Source organism: Fukomys damarensis, unplaced genomic scaffold (assembly GCF_012274545.1).
Source record: "Fukomys damarensis isolate Sample0158 unplaced genomic scaffold, DMR_v1.0_HiC HiC_scaffold_6, whole genome shotgun sequence".
NCBI lineage: Eukaryota > Metazoa > Chordata > Mammalia > Rodentia > Bathyergidae > Fukomys > Fukomys damarensis.
This window is the reverse complement of record NW_022900918.1, coordinates 32015636-32033805: the sequence shown is the minus strand read 5'-3', so window position 1 is coordinate 32033805 and position 18170 is coordinate 32015636. Positions and strand designations below refer to the sequence as shown.

The 18170-nt window shown below is 45.3% G+C and overlaps 1 protein-coding gene across 7 annotated transcripts in view; it reads right to left on the bottom strand.

Annotated features, from left to right (window-relative positions):
• Farp1 (FERM, ARH/RhoGEF and pleckstrin domain protein 1) overlaps positions 1-18170 on the bottom strand; it is a 256913-nt gene that overhangs the window by 46701 nt on the left and 192042 nt on the right. For all 7 annotated transcript variants that reach the window (XM_033760943.1, XM_033760944.1, XM_033760945.1 and 4 more), the window contains 7 exons: positions 17138-17180; positions 14958-15036; positions 8528-8625; positions 5759-5873; positions 4776-4923; positions 2069-2164; positions 383-546 (listed from right to left, as the gene is read on the bottom strand). In XM_033760943.1, coding sequence (XP_033616834.1) covers positions 383-546; positions 2069-2164; positions 4776-4923; positions 5759-5873; positions 8528-8625; positions 14958-15036; positions 17138-17180 — 743 coding nt within the window. The remainder of the gene's footprint in view (positions 1-382; positions 547-2068; positions 2165-4775; positions 4924-5758; positions 5874-8527; positions 8626-14957; positions 15037-17137; positions 17181-18170) is intronic.

Sequence of the window (18170 nt, the reverse complement as noted above, 5' to 3'; positions counted from 1 at the left end):
TACCACAGTATTTGACATGTGGTACACTCCGGTATTTATTGAAAAGCGAATGGAGAAACTGAACTAAGACTTGATGGGTAAGTCTGCCTATCAGTCTAGGAATAACAGCAAGTGTAAATAAGACACTTCTGCTTCTACAGAGAAAGGAAATCCTTTCTGCATTAGAACACTGAGTTAGGAGTTCCTGAGGCTGGGTAGCTTGCCAGATGGCCCAAAAGGGTGATCCCAGGAGCCAGCTGAGTGACCAAGCCTCCAGCCAACTTCCAATGAGTGTTTGTCTCACTGACTTCCTGTATGTCACAGCAGTTATGATAGGTGTTAAGGAAAGTCACAGAAAAGAATGCTCACATCATAAGCAAATGGGGTGGATTGGCGCCCTTACCTGAACCGAAATGATGACCCTCGACTAAATAGAACAGGCTTTGGCTTTGGTTTGGGCTCTTCAAAAAGTCTAAAAAAGGCATGATGTTCGACACAGATTTTCCAGAAGGACTTGCAGAAATCCCGACTGGCCATTAGGAATTCCAAGGTATCCTGGTATGAGCTCTAAAAAGAGAAGATACTTTGATGGTTTTTTTTCCCCACTGCTCACAGACATTCTGTTGAAATATGAAGAGGGGTAGAAATGAATTTGTCCAATAATATTTCAGTTATGTATTTTATTAGAGCAAGACCACGAACGCAAGGATTTAGTAAAATATAGTTGTTCCTAATGATAGGTTGTAGTCACTCTTCAACCATCTTCTTCCCCACAGAATTCCTCACAGAAATGGAAAACAGTGATACAGACTGAGCATGAATGACACCACTTGACAGAAGTCATAAACAAATTATGTTTACTTGGCTTACACTTCCTTCACAAGAAGAAAATCCAAGTATTAAAATCTTTATTCCTGCCTGTTTAAAATAGCAGAAACACATTTCTTCTTTCTGTTTTCTGCCTCATGGTTCTAATCAACACTGACTTTTCTCATCATGTCTCTGGAACCCAGCACACGCCTCAAGCCTCCAGGTGGCCCCAGAAACTATACAGGAAATGCAACTTATTTCTGGAGAGCAAAGGTATTACCACCAGCTGAAAAATTTGTGTCGTTTGACTCTGGAAAGAGAATATGGTGATTTTCTACTCCCACACAGGACACTGCCGATTTCAGTGGCCATATTACATAAACAGAAGTTACCACAGTCCTTCACATTCCTGGCATTTCACAACTATTTTAGAGGATGGATTTCAGTTTGGGGCAGACCCAATGTACAGACATGTGCGGTGGCTCTGTCTTTGCAAGTCAGCTTTCTGGACTCAAAATGCATTGTCTCACAGAGAACCATTTTTAATGGTGTTGGCTTCCCAGTCAGGCTGTGGAGGCCTACCTGAACCTTGTTGGAGCTAAACTATAACCTAGGCTGCTATTGGTCACTTTTTTTTGGTATCGCACAGGAAGAAGGACTCCTAAGTCCCGGCTGGGGACAGACACCACTTCCTCCAAGGCCATTTCAGACAAAGAAGATGCTATCTATCCTCTCTTTCCAACTCTGACCCCACAGAGAGGCCAACACAGTTAGGTGTTCTGTGGGAAACGGGGAAGACCTAGGGAGTCTGTGAGAATGAGCTCTGTCTGTGATGTGGGCATGACAGCGCTCATGAGAGGTGGGGATTCTTCTGGTAGGCAGGGCTATGCCTGCATCAGGGCAGAATGTGGGCTAGGTTTTGAAGTGGGGACAAGGGCTGGACACACAGCAACAGCTCAGTTGCTTGTTATTTCCTTCCATGAAGACTATTTAGTAAATGACCCTGTCCCCAGATATACATCTGTGCATACTCCTGACCCTCTCTGGGTACCATGGGTTACCAAGCATTTGGATATGGTTATCTACACAGACACCACAGTTCATCTTTTTTTTTTTTTTGGTACTGGGGATCAAACTCGGGTCCTTGCGCTTTCAAGGCAGGTGGTGGAACCACTGAGCTAAATCCCTGGCCCACAAGTAGCAGCTAGCCACAGCTTCCGGGCAAGCCCTGCCGAGCACTGCCCTCAACTACTGGTCTCCTCCAGCCCGAGCCACTTACGTTCACATCGGGGCGGAGCTTGATGAGAAAGCGCTTCCTCTTGAAGCTCAGCTTCCGCACCTTGGCCCAGTTGAAGGCGTTGATCTTGGTGAAACCCTAAGAGGAAAGAGCAACCCGTGAGCCAGGTTGTGCGTAACAAGCAGCCCAGGGGCTGGCGTTCGACTGCTCAGGAAAGATGCCTTCAGCTGCAGCACTCAGATCTGTGGCTATCGGGCGATCCACATTCCTGGATCATTATTTCTCACTCATTACATGACCTGGTGTTCAAACTAAGTCTACTTCCAGGAGAGGAGGAGCTGATCAAGATAATGATAAAAGGACAAATAAGAATACACCCATGACAACCACCTCACTAACTAGCAGCCATCCCTCTTGGAGTAGCAGGCACAGTCCTAAGGGCTTTATATCCCTTAATCTTATCAAACCTCATAGGAAATCCAGCGACAGCCAGGGCAACATGGCTGTATTTTATTTTGCCTCAGTGTTAATGTGGCAGGGAGAGCCATGTGTAGCCTTCACAAGCAGCCAGTGTTAATATACAGCACGAACAACAGGCCACTTGTCCACAGCACTCACACTGCGGGGTCCAGCCAGTTTCCCGCAGAATCACAGGGCCGAGGAAGAAAGCGTGGTCAACCATGGCCTCTGCGAGGGACGCACACAGTGGCTTTAGACAGGTGGGATGTGGGGGAGGACCAAGGGTACCTGGTCAGACATGAACTCACACCCTCCCTGACCCCGCCGAAATTAAGATTCCCTTGCAGCGCTGGGAACGCCAGGCGCATTTATTCAATACGGTAGGAAGGAATCCACTTGGCACTGGCAGAAGACAAACTCAAAGACACAGCCTCTGCACATGACTGAAAGGCTGAATCACCATGACTGAATCACCCCACAATGCTCAATATTTAGACTGTATCAAACAGAAGCAAATTAATTCCATTGTGAGACACTTCCCTTCCTTCCGTAAAATGTTTTAGAAATGTTTGAAGTTTGTGATTTTGAAATTTAATAGTGGTAACGAAACTACATTTAGTTTTCTTCTCAGATGCACATGGATTATTTCTGCAGGTCAAAAACTATTAGGAGCAGTCACCTCCTCAAATACCACCCTGCTCTCAGGAGGTCATTTCTGACGTGAAACCCAACTCCAATTCTTCTTGGGATGTGGTTCCAAGGTGTAATAATTAGCATCTGTCACAAACATCTGATGTGTGAATCCAGAACTCCCGCAACTCTTGATAAAACACGGAGAACAGAGCGTAAACACAGCTAGCACAGCTCACGAGGGGCTTTAGGGCAGGCATATTTTACAACTTCAAAACCGGGTGAAATTTGACCCTTTTCATAAGCATAGCAGATGTTTCCTACGTAGCCATTAGAAATGAAAACATGTTACTGCTTGTGTTTAAAAGAAGGGTGTTACGGAAACACTTTGGGGGGCGCGTGCAGTGGTTTAAGCGTGTTCCCCAAACGTTCATGCACCAGAGGCTCAGTCCCTGGTGTGGCGATGTTAAGAGGTGGTGGCATCTTTGAGGTGGGCCTAGTGGGAGGTCCTCAGTGCAGTTCTCTGGAGACCCCAGTCGCTCTTAGGCTTCCTGTCTGCTGATGTGATCACTTCCTTTCCCATGAGCTCCTACCACTGCATCCACCATGAGGGGACACAGCCAGAGGGCCCTGCTTAGAACTACTGCCATGCCGTTCAGGTATTCATTTATTTAATTTTTTTGGTTTTTTGAGACAGGGTCTCACTACGTAGTTGAGACTGACCTGGAATTCACTATGTAGCTCAGGCTGGTCTCGAACTCACAGCGTTCCTCCTGCCTCAGCCTCCCAAGTGCTGGGATTATAGGCGTGCACCACCAAGCCCAGCCCATTCAGATTTTTAGACTGCATAATTGTGAGCTAAATAAACCTCTTTTCTTTGTGTTATCCAGCCTCAGATATATCATACAATAGAAAAGAGATTAATACAAGGGTGGTGAATATTTTCATTATCGTGATCTCACTGATGATTTCAAAAGAAGCTATCAAACATAACATTGTAGAATAATGCAAGTATGTCATTTTAATGAAGCTAGTAAGAGAGGGGCATTGATAAATAAAATGGTCCAACAGGCAGATGATTAAGAGAGCACACATTTTTGAGAGTGGGATTATCATTATGCCCTTGGGTAAAATATAGGTAAGAATTCAAGTACAGTGTTTGTTTCTTCTGCAGATTATTATAGTGCAAGGGTACAGCTTTTATGACTGTATGAAATTGCTCTATCTCCAAAATATGAATCATGCATTATAAATTAGGCATATTTAAAGACCAAGGAAGCTGGTTCAACCCAAATTAGATTTAAAAAAGGATCACATTACAGCAAAATGCCATGTTCCAGTATGAAAAGGTGTTTATTCCGGGGTCCGAAATCTTGATTCCATTATAGTATGTTCTAAGCATGGGCCCACTGAGAAAGACAGGCTTCTGTAGGCCTCCAAAGTCAATAAACACAAATGAATCTGTAATATAGATTTCCCAACCAGGACAAGAGCAAATAAAAAAGAATCTGGAAGCCAAGAGTCTGGAAAACAGAAACCTGAGATGTGGTTACTTGCTCCTGTTCACTTAAAAACGGCGATGAGGTCTCAGCTCGGCCACCCACATACATCAGGGGAAAGAGGCTGTTTTACTCCCTCCCTCCTTCCCCAGCACTCTCACCTGAAACACTAGGATCCCAGTGTTGGCCACGGCCAAGTTGATCTTAGTGCCTTCCCTGTCCTTGGCTGGGTGCAAGCGGATTCCGTACATCTCTAGCCGTCGGGCCACCTCCAGGAGCTGGAAATCTGACTCTGCTGGAGTTTGTCCACTGACAAAGAAAAAGTCAAGAGAAAGGCCAGAGGATTTGAATTCCCCGTGTGTATCTGAGATTCAGTGACTTCTCTTGGGAAATAAAAGGCACTTCATTGTTAACAGTAGGCTCCCAGATCAGATGACACCAAGCCTCCCATTGGGTAAACCCAGAGCCTAGCAGTTAGGACAAAAGCTCTATTGCTCGGGTAACACAAAACCCCAAAAGTCTGTCTCCAACTCGGCCAGATTTTTGGAATCTCAGAGTTTCTTCTAAGGTCACCTAAAAGCAAAACATTGCTGTATTAAACAAATGTTCCGTCCACAGTAACCTCAACCTGCAGACCGAGTTCAAGGCACAATGCTCTTTCCTACTCTTGCCAGGCCTTCGACCAACAAGAAGCTCAGTGAATCTTTGAAAATCTTCTGATCAGAGCACAAACCAAAAAGTGACAACAAAAGGGAGCTACCACAAGGATTCTAGATTTTTACAATATCCTTTGGCTGTGCCTCCATCACTATGTGCCTGGCCCATAGCCCGGTAAGCCGATAACTGGATGGTCCTTGGGTTTTACACTCTTCCTTTTATTCCAAAGCCTCCGTGCCCTATTATTCCAGGCTCATGGGTCTCATAGGAGGCGAGGCCCTGGGTCCTTGTGGATGGGTCACAACATCCCAGGAAGCCTCTATGCTCTTCTTCCCCAACCCCTGGCTTTGTGTATTTCGTCATGGCTATGGGTGTGCAATGTGTGTGAGTTAGTGTGTGTGTGTACGCACATGCACGCACCCATGTACCTCGGGAGGAAGAGGGTAACGCAGCTCAAAGGCAACGTGGAGCCAAGCATGCAACTTACACGTGGTTGTGGTGAAACTCCACGATTTTGTCTTCGAGCGCATCTTGCTGAGGTATGTACTTATTTTTCGCTAAGTGCTCCCTGTCCAACACTTCATCAAAATCCCCAATCTCAGCTACAAAGAAACAGAAGAAGAAAAACAGGTCAAGTAGGATGAAGACTTCGCAGTTTGTTACACTGCCCTGCTAGCAAGCTAGGAGTTTGCAGTCAGTACCAGACAAGCCCCGGTTGGAAGGCTGTCATGAAGAATCCAGGTCAAAGATGGGGATACAAGGGCACAGCACTGTTAACAATTCTAACATAAAACACTCCCACCCCTTCTCACTGCTGATGGCTGGAAAGAAAACTTCACAGTCTTCCATCTTCAGCCATACATGTTCTTGGTATCTGCCTTTATTTGCTTATTATTTTAATATACATGTTGTAATGGATACATATTGTTTGCATATATTTAATGGGTACAGTGAGGCCTTTCAATACGTGTATACAATGTGTAATGATCAGATCAAGGTCTGTGGCATATGGACCACCTCAACATATACCATTTCTTTGCAGTGGCCATTCAGAAATATTCAATCACTGCTGTGCACCACAGCGGATGCTCCTGATCCCACAGAATTCAGAAATTAGCCCGCCTTTCTTTCCTCCCCACTTGCCTGGGGGTGTACCTTCCTTCTCAGCAGTAAGATGAAGCATGTGGGTGATCACTTTATAACTTCTAGACATACCCCGCAGTTGTAGGACTTCACAAAATCATCCTCTGAAACTCTTAAATGTAATAGTGCGGAAGCCAAACCCTCAAAGCCTTTACTGTGGATAGTAAAGAGAGCTGTAATTGGGTATACATGCAGATAATGTTTTCTCAAAAGACTGAAAGGGACTTTATTAGTTTTATATTCCTGTGGTCTGAAATAATGAGTTATACTGTAAAGTCTTACTCAAATGCAATGCACTTGCTTGTGTAACCTCAGCACAGGCCTCCACATTGCTGAATTTAAAACACAGAACTTTAAAAGAAAAAATGGACTTTGGCTTAAAAACAGATGCACAATTTCCCTAAATTCAGGTGACACCTTCCATAAGGGCCCTGAGACACGGTTTGCACTTGGTATCCTACAGTGTAACAAGAGGAACAAAAAGTAGCCTAATGACCAGGGCCCAGGTGTTTTGAGGAAAAGTGAGTGAGCCGTTGCTTTTGTTTTGTCCTGTGCACACTTGGGGCAGTCACCTTCAGCCGTATGCTGCGCGGTGCCATAAATCACAGCCACGGACACTCGCCCTGCGCGAAACAGCGCCATCTCACCTGCCACAGCTGGACCACAGGAGGAATACCTAGCTTCTTCCTGCTAAGACCAGCCACATGCTTGCCCCAACTCGAGTCCCTAACTCGAGTCAAACTGCTGCTCTCCCATCACAGAAAACGTTGCAGAAGTGAGGGACACCTCAGGCACGCCGCCATTCTGTCTATGGTACCCAGACAATGGTGACTTGACTTTTCTGCAATTCTCTCTCTGATCTCAAGAAAGTCCAGGTAACTATGATTTTATAAAGTCACAGTGAAGGCAAAATTTGTGCCTACTGAACTGCCACTCCTAGGGGAAGTTCAGGGTTAGGCTCCTGGAAGACTCTTGAAACAATTTCACTGACTGACTTTTTTATGTGTTTCTGCTGAGAGACGTCTTGTTTAATACACATCATTGATTCTTTCCCACTGAACTCATGGCCAACGCTTGCATGAGACTCATCTAACACACTTAATTTCTTCCTGCGGCACCTCGCGCTGCATGTGGGGACACTAAACAGCCCTTCAGCACCATGCTGTGGGGCCAATTTAAACGCTGAAATCACTAACAATAGCACAAAAATTCCAGAAGCGTGGCAGTAAACAGACCACGGAAAAGGATGCTTGTTAACATCTGAGAGCTGAGCTGTGGCGGCAGAGTCCCTGGCCTCGTCCCATTCAGCTGGGGAAGGGGGTGTCAGGCGGCTCCATTTCTCACCCTCTGCAAATGACCCTCAGGTCAAAGTACCCAAGTACTGATTTGGGCACACATTTTAGTAAATGGATGAATTTACAATTACAGACTTTGAGCACAATGAGGACCTGACGGTGGGGGAAAAAAATCAACTAAATTCTAAGTTTCTTTTATTTTGGGCTTTTTACCACCTATGGATTTGGTGATGCATCTTCCTGTCATCATTCAGTGTAAATGGGTGAAGCATTCTGGCTTCTCCTTTGGTTCCAGGACAACGCATCGAAGTCTCTTTTCTTTTGAATCAGCCTTTCAGTGTGCCCTTCTCAAATGCAATGCAATCTATGATCGAAACTCACTTGCTCCCTAAGCGTTCTACTCCTCTGTAAAATAACTCCAGAGAGAAGTGACAATAGTGGTAATTTTGTGTATGAAGGGTAATGTGCCATATTTAATAACAAATATTAAATGCAAGGGCAGGACAGAGCAAGTTTGGCCTATCTGGCCGCCATCCATCCAAGTTTCTCTTTTGAGACCAGCGAGATATCAAATGCATATTCATCTCTCAATAAAAGAGATGAACACCAGAACACAGAACTCATAATATGTTAACATTTGGGGATGTGTGTGTTCTGTGAATTTAGGAGCGCTATTTTCTCTTCCACCTCGGGCTTTCAAGCTTAACGGCAAAGACAACACATTCTTATGGCTGCTTTTTTTGTGTGTGTGATTTTTTTCTTTTAACAATCAGATCACTGTGTCAGTTCCAACATCCAAGAAAGCTGACAGAACTTACACTGTACGATGTGTGAGACCAACAGCGCGGCGCTGGTGTCATTACACGTCAACCTGCCGTGAGCCAAGTCCTGCTTCACCTGCAGAGCAAACAGGTACCTGCGAAGGCCAAGAGACGGGCGTCACACGGGAGCAGAGGGCCACGTGAGAGGTGGGTTCAATCCTATAACCCACGCACATCGTAGGAAACCAAAAACAGGTGCACAAACCAAGTGACAAGAAGGGCTGCTGCGGGTGCCAGATGTGCTGTTCACTGTGGTCTCATACTCACCACTCCAGAATGACAGAGAACGGCCAGGCATATGTGGTCATCTTTTCACAAATGGCCATTATGTTTCATTTGATAGAGGCAGTCACAAAAGGGTACAACTAATACCCTACAACCGTGTGTGAGTGTGTGTGTGTGTGCGTGTGTGTAACATTTAAAACTTTTTCACAGGATTAGCCAACATACTCTAAAGTGGCTTCATGGCTCAGATAATAATAGCACTTTATTGTTGGTGGCACGAGCTTTGCCAGTGACTCAGGAAGACAAAAATGTCTTTTTTGTAATGTAATATTCACTTTAGCTACCTTCCATAAGCCTTACTTACCAGACCTGCAGAACACAATTTACATTATTTTTAAATTACTATTAGGTAAAGCAAGTCAACGTTTTTTGGTATAAGACAGGGATGGCAAAACTTTTAGAGCTTTCAATCACACATGCAGCCTGCTGTGGCACTTGTGTCATAGGTTCAACACCACTGGTATAAAAGAGATGTTTATGCATCAAAGAAATTAAGTAAAAATCTGTGCAATGTTAAAATGGGTTTGAAAAATCTACACAAACTCATATATTTTTAGAAGGGTACTGTCAAGTTTTGCCCAGTGCCTGGAAACTGTGTCTCCTCCCATAGCAACCCTTAGCAACCAGATTTTGTCCCTCATGCGGTACCCAGTGGAAGGACACAGGTAGGTCCCTGGAATTTCTAACGGGAAGCAAGGCAGCTTTTGAAAATAAGTAAGTTATACCAGAGGGGCAAAAGAAGAACCTTAAAGTGGTCTCACTGGCCAAAGGTTATGACCACTTGAACAATAATAGTAAGAATGATTAAAGTGAATCGAAACATGATGAATTAGTGAAAATCCATGCATCTATAATGATTATGTGAGAGAGAGAATTGAATCTATTACTATTTGTAGAATAGTTAAAGCAATTTCATAATCAAAAAATGGTCACCAAATGTGAACAACTGAGCTTGTAGCCTGCTTCTCTGGTGGGAGACATCTTGGGATTGTCAGGGAGCCCACAGGATGCAGGAGAATGCCAACTTACAACATGGCGGGAACAATGAGATTAGAAAATCTTTGTTTCACAACCTCTAGAGAAATCACTGACTCTAGCAAAGATTGCTCACCGGTAATAATATCACTGAGGAAACTGGAGAGGCACATCGGGTTGAAGGAACAGAACTTTGCAATGGAAAGATCAGAATGTCACCACTGTAAGTGAGTGAGCAGTCTTAGTATCACAATGGAGATGTGGAGTATGTAAAACCACTTAGGACAGACTTCAGCCAAAAATGACTAACTGTATCCATGAAGCCTTTAAAACAAACCCCCAGTTTACAGGAAAATAGAGAAGTTTGAAGAATAAGCTAAATAGTACTATAAGGACGCAGACAGACTCAGGAGGTAGGATATCATGAAGGGAAAAAATGAGAGACTATCCCAAATTTAAAAGGCCCAGGAAATAAGTAGCTGTAATATGCGATCACACAGGGAATCTTACTTCAGAACAAACGGATGTAAATTGACAGCTGGGGGAAAAGTAGTGAGTTTTAAGTACGGCCACGGTGGTAAATGAGATGGAAGGAAACCAAAGAGCAAAACCCAGAAAGGTATCACATTAACATGATATGCAACATGATGCAAGTAAAAATATTAAAATATTTCTTAGTCTTTTATACTCTTTCAATGCTGTTCAGTTACTATCTTTGCAACAACAATTATTTTTCATTTTACTTTTCTGCCATGCTGGGGATGGAACCTAGGGCCCTGTGTGTGCTTGGCAGGCTCTACCACTGAGCTGCACCTTTAGCCCTATTTTTAATTCTAAAAAAAAAGACCATGATATCGACAACTGAAGTTTCCATACACATTGAGTGAGATAACGTGTGGCGAACACAGAGACTAGGACAAAAACATTCAATAAATGCTAGCAGTCTTTCTAAAATAAGAGAGTCACTAATCCTCTTTAAGTCTTTTGGGATGTTCCATTATTAAGAACTGAAAAACAGAGGCCAATTGTATAGGCAGCAAATAAAAACCAAACCAAACCAAAACCACTGCGCTCTATGAGCTGACAAGGGTGACCTTTACCCAACCTCCCTCGGCTTGTTGGTGTTCTCTCTCCCTCACTCACCTAGACTCACTCTCTGGAAAGTCAGAGGGAAGCAGAGTGGAGAATATGAACCGACCCAACCATCCCCTCCAGATCCCAATGTGAGGGGCAGCACAATGCATCTTCCGGATTAGACAGAACCCAACACTTTGCTGACCTAAAAGCTTTAATTCTAATGTGCAGTTGATTTTTCAAATAAGTATGAGAGCTTTGTGTTTTAAAAGCATGACAGTTTGAGTAGTTTCTCACTCCACAGTTCCAACACAGAGCCCTGTGTTTACACGGGAGCACACAGGGGCAGTCACCAACCTAGTCTGTCTTCGGGGACCTTTGATGCCAGTCTCCTGGGGGCTGCGTGGTGACAGTGGGCTCTGGCCATGCACATGGGGACGAGGAGGGCCCATCCTTTCTAAAGTCTTGAGGAAGAGAGTGTCACCCTGATTGTGCTGACTGTCCCTGCTCAGAGGCCCGGGTAACGTGAGAAATACCTTCCTGGTACGGACTGTCACTCTTAGCGACACAGGCTGTAAGCAGAGCGCGCTGGCTGTGATGCTGACTTCAGACTCAGCGACACCTCTGCCACTCTAAACAGAAGCCGATCCAATCGGACGTACAGGAGCGGAAGCTGACTTCAATCTGCTTAATAAAATGAAACTCAGGAACACCCTGAAAACCAAGGGCTCAGAGTGGAATGGACTCTCCCTGGAGAAGGTGGGCCCAAGACTAATGGGAGGGGCTTTACGTAAAGGAGATGGCAAGGCCCGCACCACAGCCATCCGGGGCTTTATGTGCAACACATCTATTTTCATTGACCTCACCAGGGAGGCCTTAATCTCTTTTCTCATTAAATGAAGTGATTTCATTTCCTTGACAGACTAGGGGAATGTCAGCCAGCGTTCCAGAGCAGCAAATCCAGCAGGACGAGCCACTCAAGATAAGCACTCAGCCAGAAGGAACGGACCTGACCGGGCCCCGGTTTGAGTGTCGGCACAAGAAAACTGACTCTGAGCTCTGCGGTGAGGAAAGATTCTTTTCTGGGGACCCCTGCTTGCTGTTTTCTCCCTGCACCTTGGTCGGCTCATGTCTCCTTCTAGGAGCCTGGGTGCTGCTGTAATACGAGAGCCCACTGAATGAGTAGTTCAATAAATAGAAAGGAATTCGGCTTCCTGTTGAAAAGCGAGGTGCAATTTAATCTCTAGCCATATAAACGGGAAGCGGAAAGCTATTCCCGGAAGTCAAAGAACCAACTGCAAAGCTGGAGTCACACAGGCCCTGCTACCTGCAGACCAAGCTGGATGTCTCCTCATCTCCCCAGCAAAGCCCCAACAACATGGGAGCTTCTCCCAACCTCCGAGGGCCAGCAGAGAAAAATGCCTGAAATCCCCACGGTCTCCTCCTGAAGGGGCAGCTCCTGCAGGAATCTGAGTGTGGAAGGCTTAACCTGGTGGAGCTGCAAGGATCCCTGCATGTGACACTTTGTACCAGGGTGGGTGTGGAGGGAGTGGAGGGACACAGTAGAAATCTCACATCGATTTTATTCAACATTGAGCCAAATGAATTTTCTTCTTGGAAAAGATTTCTAAAATATTGATTCACATAGGAGGCAGAAAACGAAAACAACCCAAACCAAAGCCTGCCTTGCTGAATGACGCTTGTATAACCAGGAATTTACCAGTGTTGACAGAGGAGCTGGCAAGAGGCCAGGTACCTTTGGTTTCACGGGAAAGAGTTGCACAGAGCTTTAGAACAAGATCAGAATGGTAGAAAAGTTGATTCGCAAAAAATGAAAAAGGTGCAAAGTGATTTGCTAAGTAGAATTTTCAGTGGAAAAATGGAAGGGGACTTTATGCCTATAATTTCCTAAGCAGGAAAGAGGCCCAGTGACTGGTAGGAGGAAAAGCACCAGCTGACCACCAACTGGACTTGTCCCTTGATTTATTTCAGGGCACTGAGCTCAGAGCAATCATGTTCCAACACCAGAAAGCAGCCCTGGAAATTGCTAGAGCAGCCCCAGTGAAGACCTGGGTCCAACGAAGGTCCAAGGCCTGTGTAGCTTGGCTCCCCTCCTCCACACTAAATTCTATTAAACTGCAACTATTTCCCAGAAGGCTGGTGGCTTCTGCCAACCCCTGGCTACCTTCAGCTCCTTCACTGGCTTGCTGGTTGTGAGTGGAGGCAGACAATCAATGGCGACTCAGGCAGAAAATGAAGCAGTAGAATGTCTCCATGCAACTCCACGCCTGTCCCCGATCGCCTCCTTGAGATAGCTGTGAGAAGGCGGATAGGTCCATCAAACATAACCAACCCTGACTCTGTCCCTCCCTATCCTCTACTTCAACATTCCCCACTGTAGTAATGGCCGCCACCACAAACTCTGTCGCTCAAGTCTAAGGTCTGAAGGTCTCCTCTGCTTTCCTCAGATTCCACCTCCAGCCCATCCCCAGGATGTGTGGGCCTATCCTCCACTACACGTCCCAATCACAACTACTTGGCTCTGCTTCCACAGCTACCACCTGCTTTGCAGCCGCCATCTTGGCTTGGATACTGCAAGGCCCCTGGCTGGGTTCCCTGTGATTTATACTCCCCCCTCCAGCATCCTCAAGATCTAACCTTTCAACACTCACGAATCATCAAGCCTCTCTCCCACCACCCTGCACAGCGTCCTCAGTGTTCCTGCTTCACGGACCCTCTCCAGAGAATGTGAATGTATGGCACTTGTCCCCGCTGTGGACACTTCCTTCTCCCTGGAAAGCTCTGCCTCAGAAAATGCCTCAGGGTCCTCATCATCAGGCCTAGCACCTAATGTCATTTCTATCACTTCATCCTACTTTGATTACCTCAAGACCTCTTGCCGTGATCTGACATTTTCCTTACTTAGTCATTTTCTGTTTCCACGAGAGTTAAGACTTCTCTTTTCGCCACGACCTTCCGCCAAGGCAAAGAACAGTGCTTGCATGGGGTGCGTACTTAATAAGTACCCGTGACTGTATGACTGTCTTCCACCCCTTTGAGAAGTGAAGCTAGGTTACCCAAGATCCTATGCGCTGTACTGAGAGAGACTCGATAGTCATGGAAAGCACGTGTGACAAGAATTTGGCTGGTCACACCAGTGCGCTTGGAAAGGAACTCCCAAAAGGCAGCTTAATCTTCCTGAGCTCCTACCCAGCTGACCTCTCCTGGAACCCACTGTACTGTCTTACACTGTAACATGAGGAGTGGCCATGATCAAGACGATGGCGGGCATGATGGTGACACAGTAACGACAGTGACAATGACTGAGGTGATGGCGCCCTTCATGACGGTGGTGACAGTTGACATTTACAGTGTTCCTACTGGATCCTAGTCACACCACAGGCTTATCCTGAAAGCAACTAGTCGAGGATGCATTGTTAAGAGGTGAACTCACAGTGGCACAGGGGAAACAAGTAACTGGCTGGTCACAGGGGCAGTGAGTGGCAGGACTGATGGCCGAAACCACGTCTGACACAGCAATGTGCCGGCTTCTCCCTCTGGTCTGCACAGTCCAAGAATCTGACCCACGACACACTCACCCATCCATGCCGCACCAAAGATAAACCTTGAACCGACATCCTGGTTTCCCAGAAGGGACTCATCTCCCAAAAGTACCTCAGGACGTGACAGATATAGGATGGAAAATACGACATAACAGGCTACAAGTGCAGTTTACCTCTTAGTCACATTCTTTTTTATGTTTTTTGGGGTATACTGGGATCAAACTTAGGACCTTGTGCTTGTGAGGCAGGTGTGGCATCACTGAGCTAAATCCCTGGCCCCAGTCACATTCTTAAAGAAACCAGGAAAAGAACACAGGGAAAACCTGGAGCTTTTTTTCCCTCCATTTTTGTAGGCAGAAGGAGAGAGGAGAGTGAGACTGTGGAGCACAGAACAGATGCTGCTGTATTAAGTATTGTGAAAACGCGTTATCACTTCAGAATATCAGAATATTAATGTTCTATTTTCCTCTGTACACTGTAGCAAAAAAAAAAAAATAAGAAGAAGAAGACCCAGTTTCTAAACCACTAACCTTGTGAGTTCTTCCTGGAGCTGTGTGTGGTCAGGTGGAAAGAATTTCACCACAAACTTAACAACAACGTGCTTCGGCCCTAAGGGAGAAGAACAACAAAAGTTCAGTACAGCATTTATTGATCAGTGTTTCAAGTGCCACTAATAAACCATCTTTATAAGGCACAGTCTACACCAAATGACACATCTCCTCCGAAGCTCCCCAGAGTATGTCTGCCCCCTCCAAGCCACTACCTAACCAAGTTCTGTGACTTTTATAGCACGGAAAAACAGGTATCTGCTTTTCGAAAAACTGTCACAACAGTGCTACATGGAATGATCAAACCTTCCTCTGGGGACTTCAATTATACTCACTCTTAAAAAAAAGCCATCTGTCTCCAGCAATGCATTGAATTGGCAACTTTTATCCAAATATAGGCTTTGGATAATTTAAGGAGGTAATGTGTATATAAGCCAGTTATGCAGTTTATTCCATCCCACTGTCTAGAAGGAACGCTTGCTACCATGCTCATCAAACAAGTTTTAGGGCCCTGGTGCCCCCCTGAGCTCCGAAACACAAAGGAGAGGTGGCCCTGCCCATGTCACAGCCCACCAAAGCCTTCATAACTGTCTCAGCCATCTTTCCAGTGACTTATGACAAAAATCAGAAAGCAGATGGTGGGGTGGGGTGGGGGGAACAGACGAAGAATAAGATGGATAACTTTCCAGAATTAAAAGAGAACATCAAACAGATTTCAAGACAATAATTGGAGGTGTGAGTCAGGCTTTCATGTGGTGGTATAAAGGCCACAGTAAAATAACAACCTTACAGGTTCTGTATTCGGAATGACAGCCGTAAGGTGATGTTCCAGGAAATACAAAGTACAGCAATGAAATACTCTTGGCATCATCACTGGCACTGCGGGAGATGGAGCCCAGAGCCTCATGCATACTAGGTAAGCGAGCTACATCCTAGGTCTATGAAATCCAAATGTTAACATTAGCTTTTATTATGAAAGGAAAAATCTTTTCCTCTACTTTTTGTGATCATATACAAAATACAGCACTCGGAGAAGACAAGAAGGTACCACCCTGCTCTGGTTCCCACCTGATGACCTGCTGAACAGAGAGCTCCCACCACAAACGGTGTCCCCCTTACAGATCACCGCAGGGCCAGACAGCAGTCAGCAGGCTCTGGGTCACCACTGCCCGCTGCTCACAGCACTGTGACCCCAGCTCACGTTCAGTCACTGCCAGCAGGGGCCAGATCCCCCACGACACCCAGTAAACATCCAATAAAGGACGGCTCTCTCATTCTCGGCATCCACAACTGCTCAACTGAAATGACGGAGGACCAACATGAATTTCAGTTGCAGGAGGCCATACAAGCACCGTGTTGTGTGGTTACTACGTCCTCATAAACTGCTGCAAGTGCCTCAGTGGGGTTTCTTAGAAAAATGATCCCATAGGTACTGTGAACTTCAAGCTGAACGAAAGCCAGGTAGCTTTGGAGCCAGACTGGGTTAGGTCCTGAGGGCAGGAAATGGCCATTTGGGAACAGAGCTTTCAGCCCAAGGCAGAAAGAAGGAAGGAGGAGCCAGAGCGAAGCGTGGTGGAAAGGAAGACAAAAAGCAAGTGTTCTTTCTTCCTCCTCTGCTAGGCCCTCTTTAACCTTGTCTCTCCGTCACATCCTCAACACACAGTCCAAACTTCCTTGGGAGCCTCGCGCCAATCAGAAACACACAAGCAATGAGACACATGCGTACTTTTGAGCACCCTTTCCCCCAGACAACAAAACATTCTGGTTTACAGCCTCTGAAGGGGGAGAACAGAAGACCCACAATCAACTTTAGGAATACATGGCTCTACCTTTCTCCTTCAAAGGTGACAGTAGAAACGGTGGCACAGACAGACAAGCTCAATTATCCCGGGACTTTGTAACAGTTTTAAGTTGTTAATAAAAAAGGATACTTGGTTTTCCAGGCAAAGTTTTCGCAATCAATCTATAACACATGAAGATTGCAGAAGAAAACACTCTTACAACGTGTGGGTAAATGGATGATGGCAAACAATCACGGGTTAAAAAAGGAATCCCTGGCACTGGTGCTTTACAACAAAAGGTGTCTCAAAAAGAAACATGTCTGGCTCTGTATTTATTGGCTTTGTATTTATCACCACTGTTAAACATATGGGTATACTTACTTCGAATCTGTTTCACAATAGGTTTTAAGAGATCCAGCCACACCTACAAGGAAAAAGAGAACAGACTGAGACAAAACTTCTCAATGAAAGAGTGCAAGTATTTTGACACTTTATTTGAAGCTATTTTGAATCAAAACATCTTGGAGTATTTGAAGTCGTCTGTTGTTCTTTTCTTCAGAATGTCGTATCATACTTTGTCTACCACTTTTCTAGAATAGATCCTGATTTGCTGATTGTTTTGGTTCAGATCTAGAATGTCTCCCTAAAGCTTCCTGTGTTCTGAGGTTGGGCTTTCGGAAGGTGATCGGATCGTGGGGTGCTGGAGGAGGTGGGGCGTGCTCAGGAGAGGCCGGTCACCCGGGGGAGATCTGGAAGGCCTGCCTCCCTCCCCAGGCCTCTCTCTTGCTGCTCCCAGGCTTCTGTGACAACAGCAGCTTTCCACAGCCTCTCTGCCTTGGACTAAATCCTTCCAAAACTATGAGGCTAAATTAACTCCTCCTCCGTTAGTGAAGTTGTAGGTGTGGGGTACTGTGTCTCAGTGGCAGGAAAGTGAGTAAGATACTAATACCCTCCCTAGGCTTGAAAGTTAAATAATACCCTAGGCTCAGAGAAATAGTTAAGTTAGGAGTTGAGGATGTAGCTCACTGAGAGTGACTACTTAGAATTCATAAAGTCCTGGGTTCTAACCTCAGCACTGCAAAAAAAAAAAAAAAGTTATCAATTAACTAAGAATTTTTCTATACTCATTTGTACTTTTATCAGATTTACCTATTCAGAAAATATGTGAATGATTGGATACTTGACTACTGATTGAATGAAATATGCATGCTCCCTCTTGAAATAAAACACATATATTCAGTGAGAGTCTGTCTCAAAAAAAAAAGGCAGGGGGATGGATGGCTAGGACTAGGTCTGAATGGCTACCTCAATGTGAAGGCCATAGGTTCAATCCCCAGTGTGGCAAAACAAAACAAAATAAATAAGCAAACCAATACTATGTATAGTACCAAAAAAAAAAAAAAAACACGGTCCC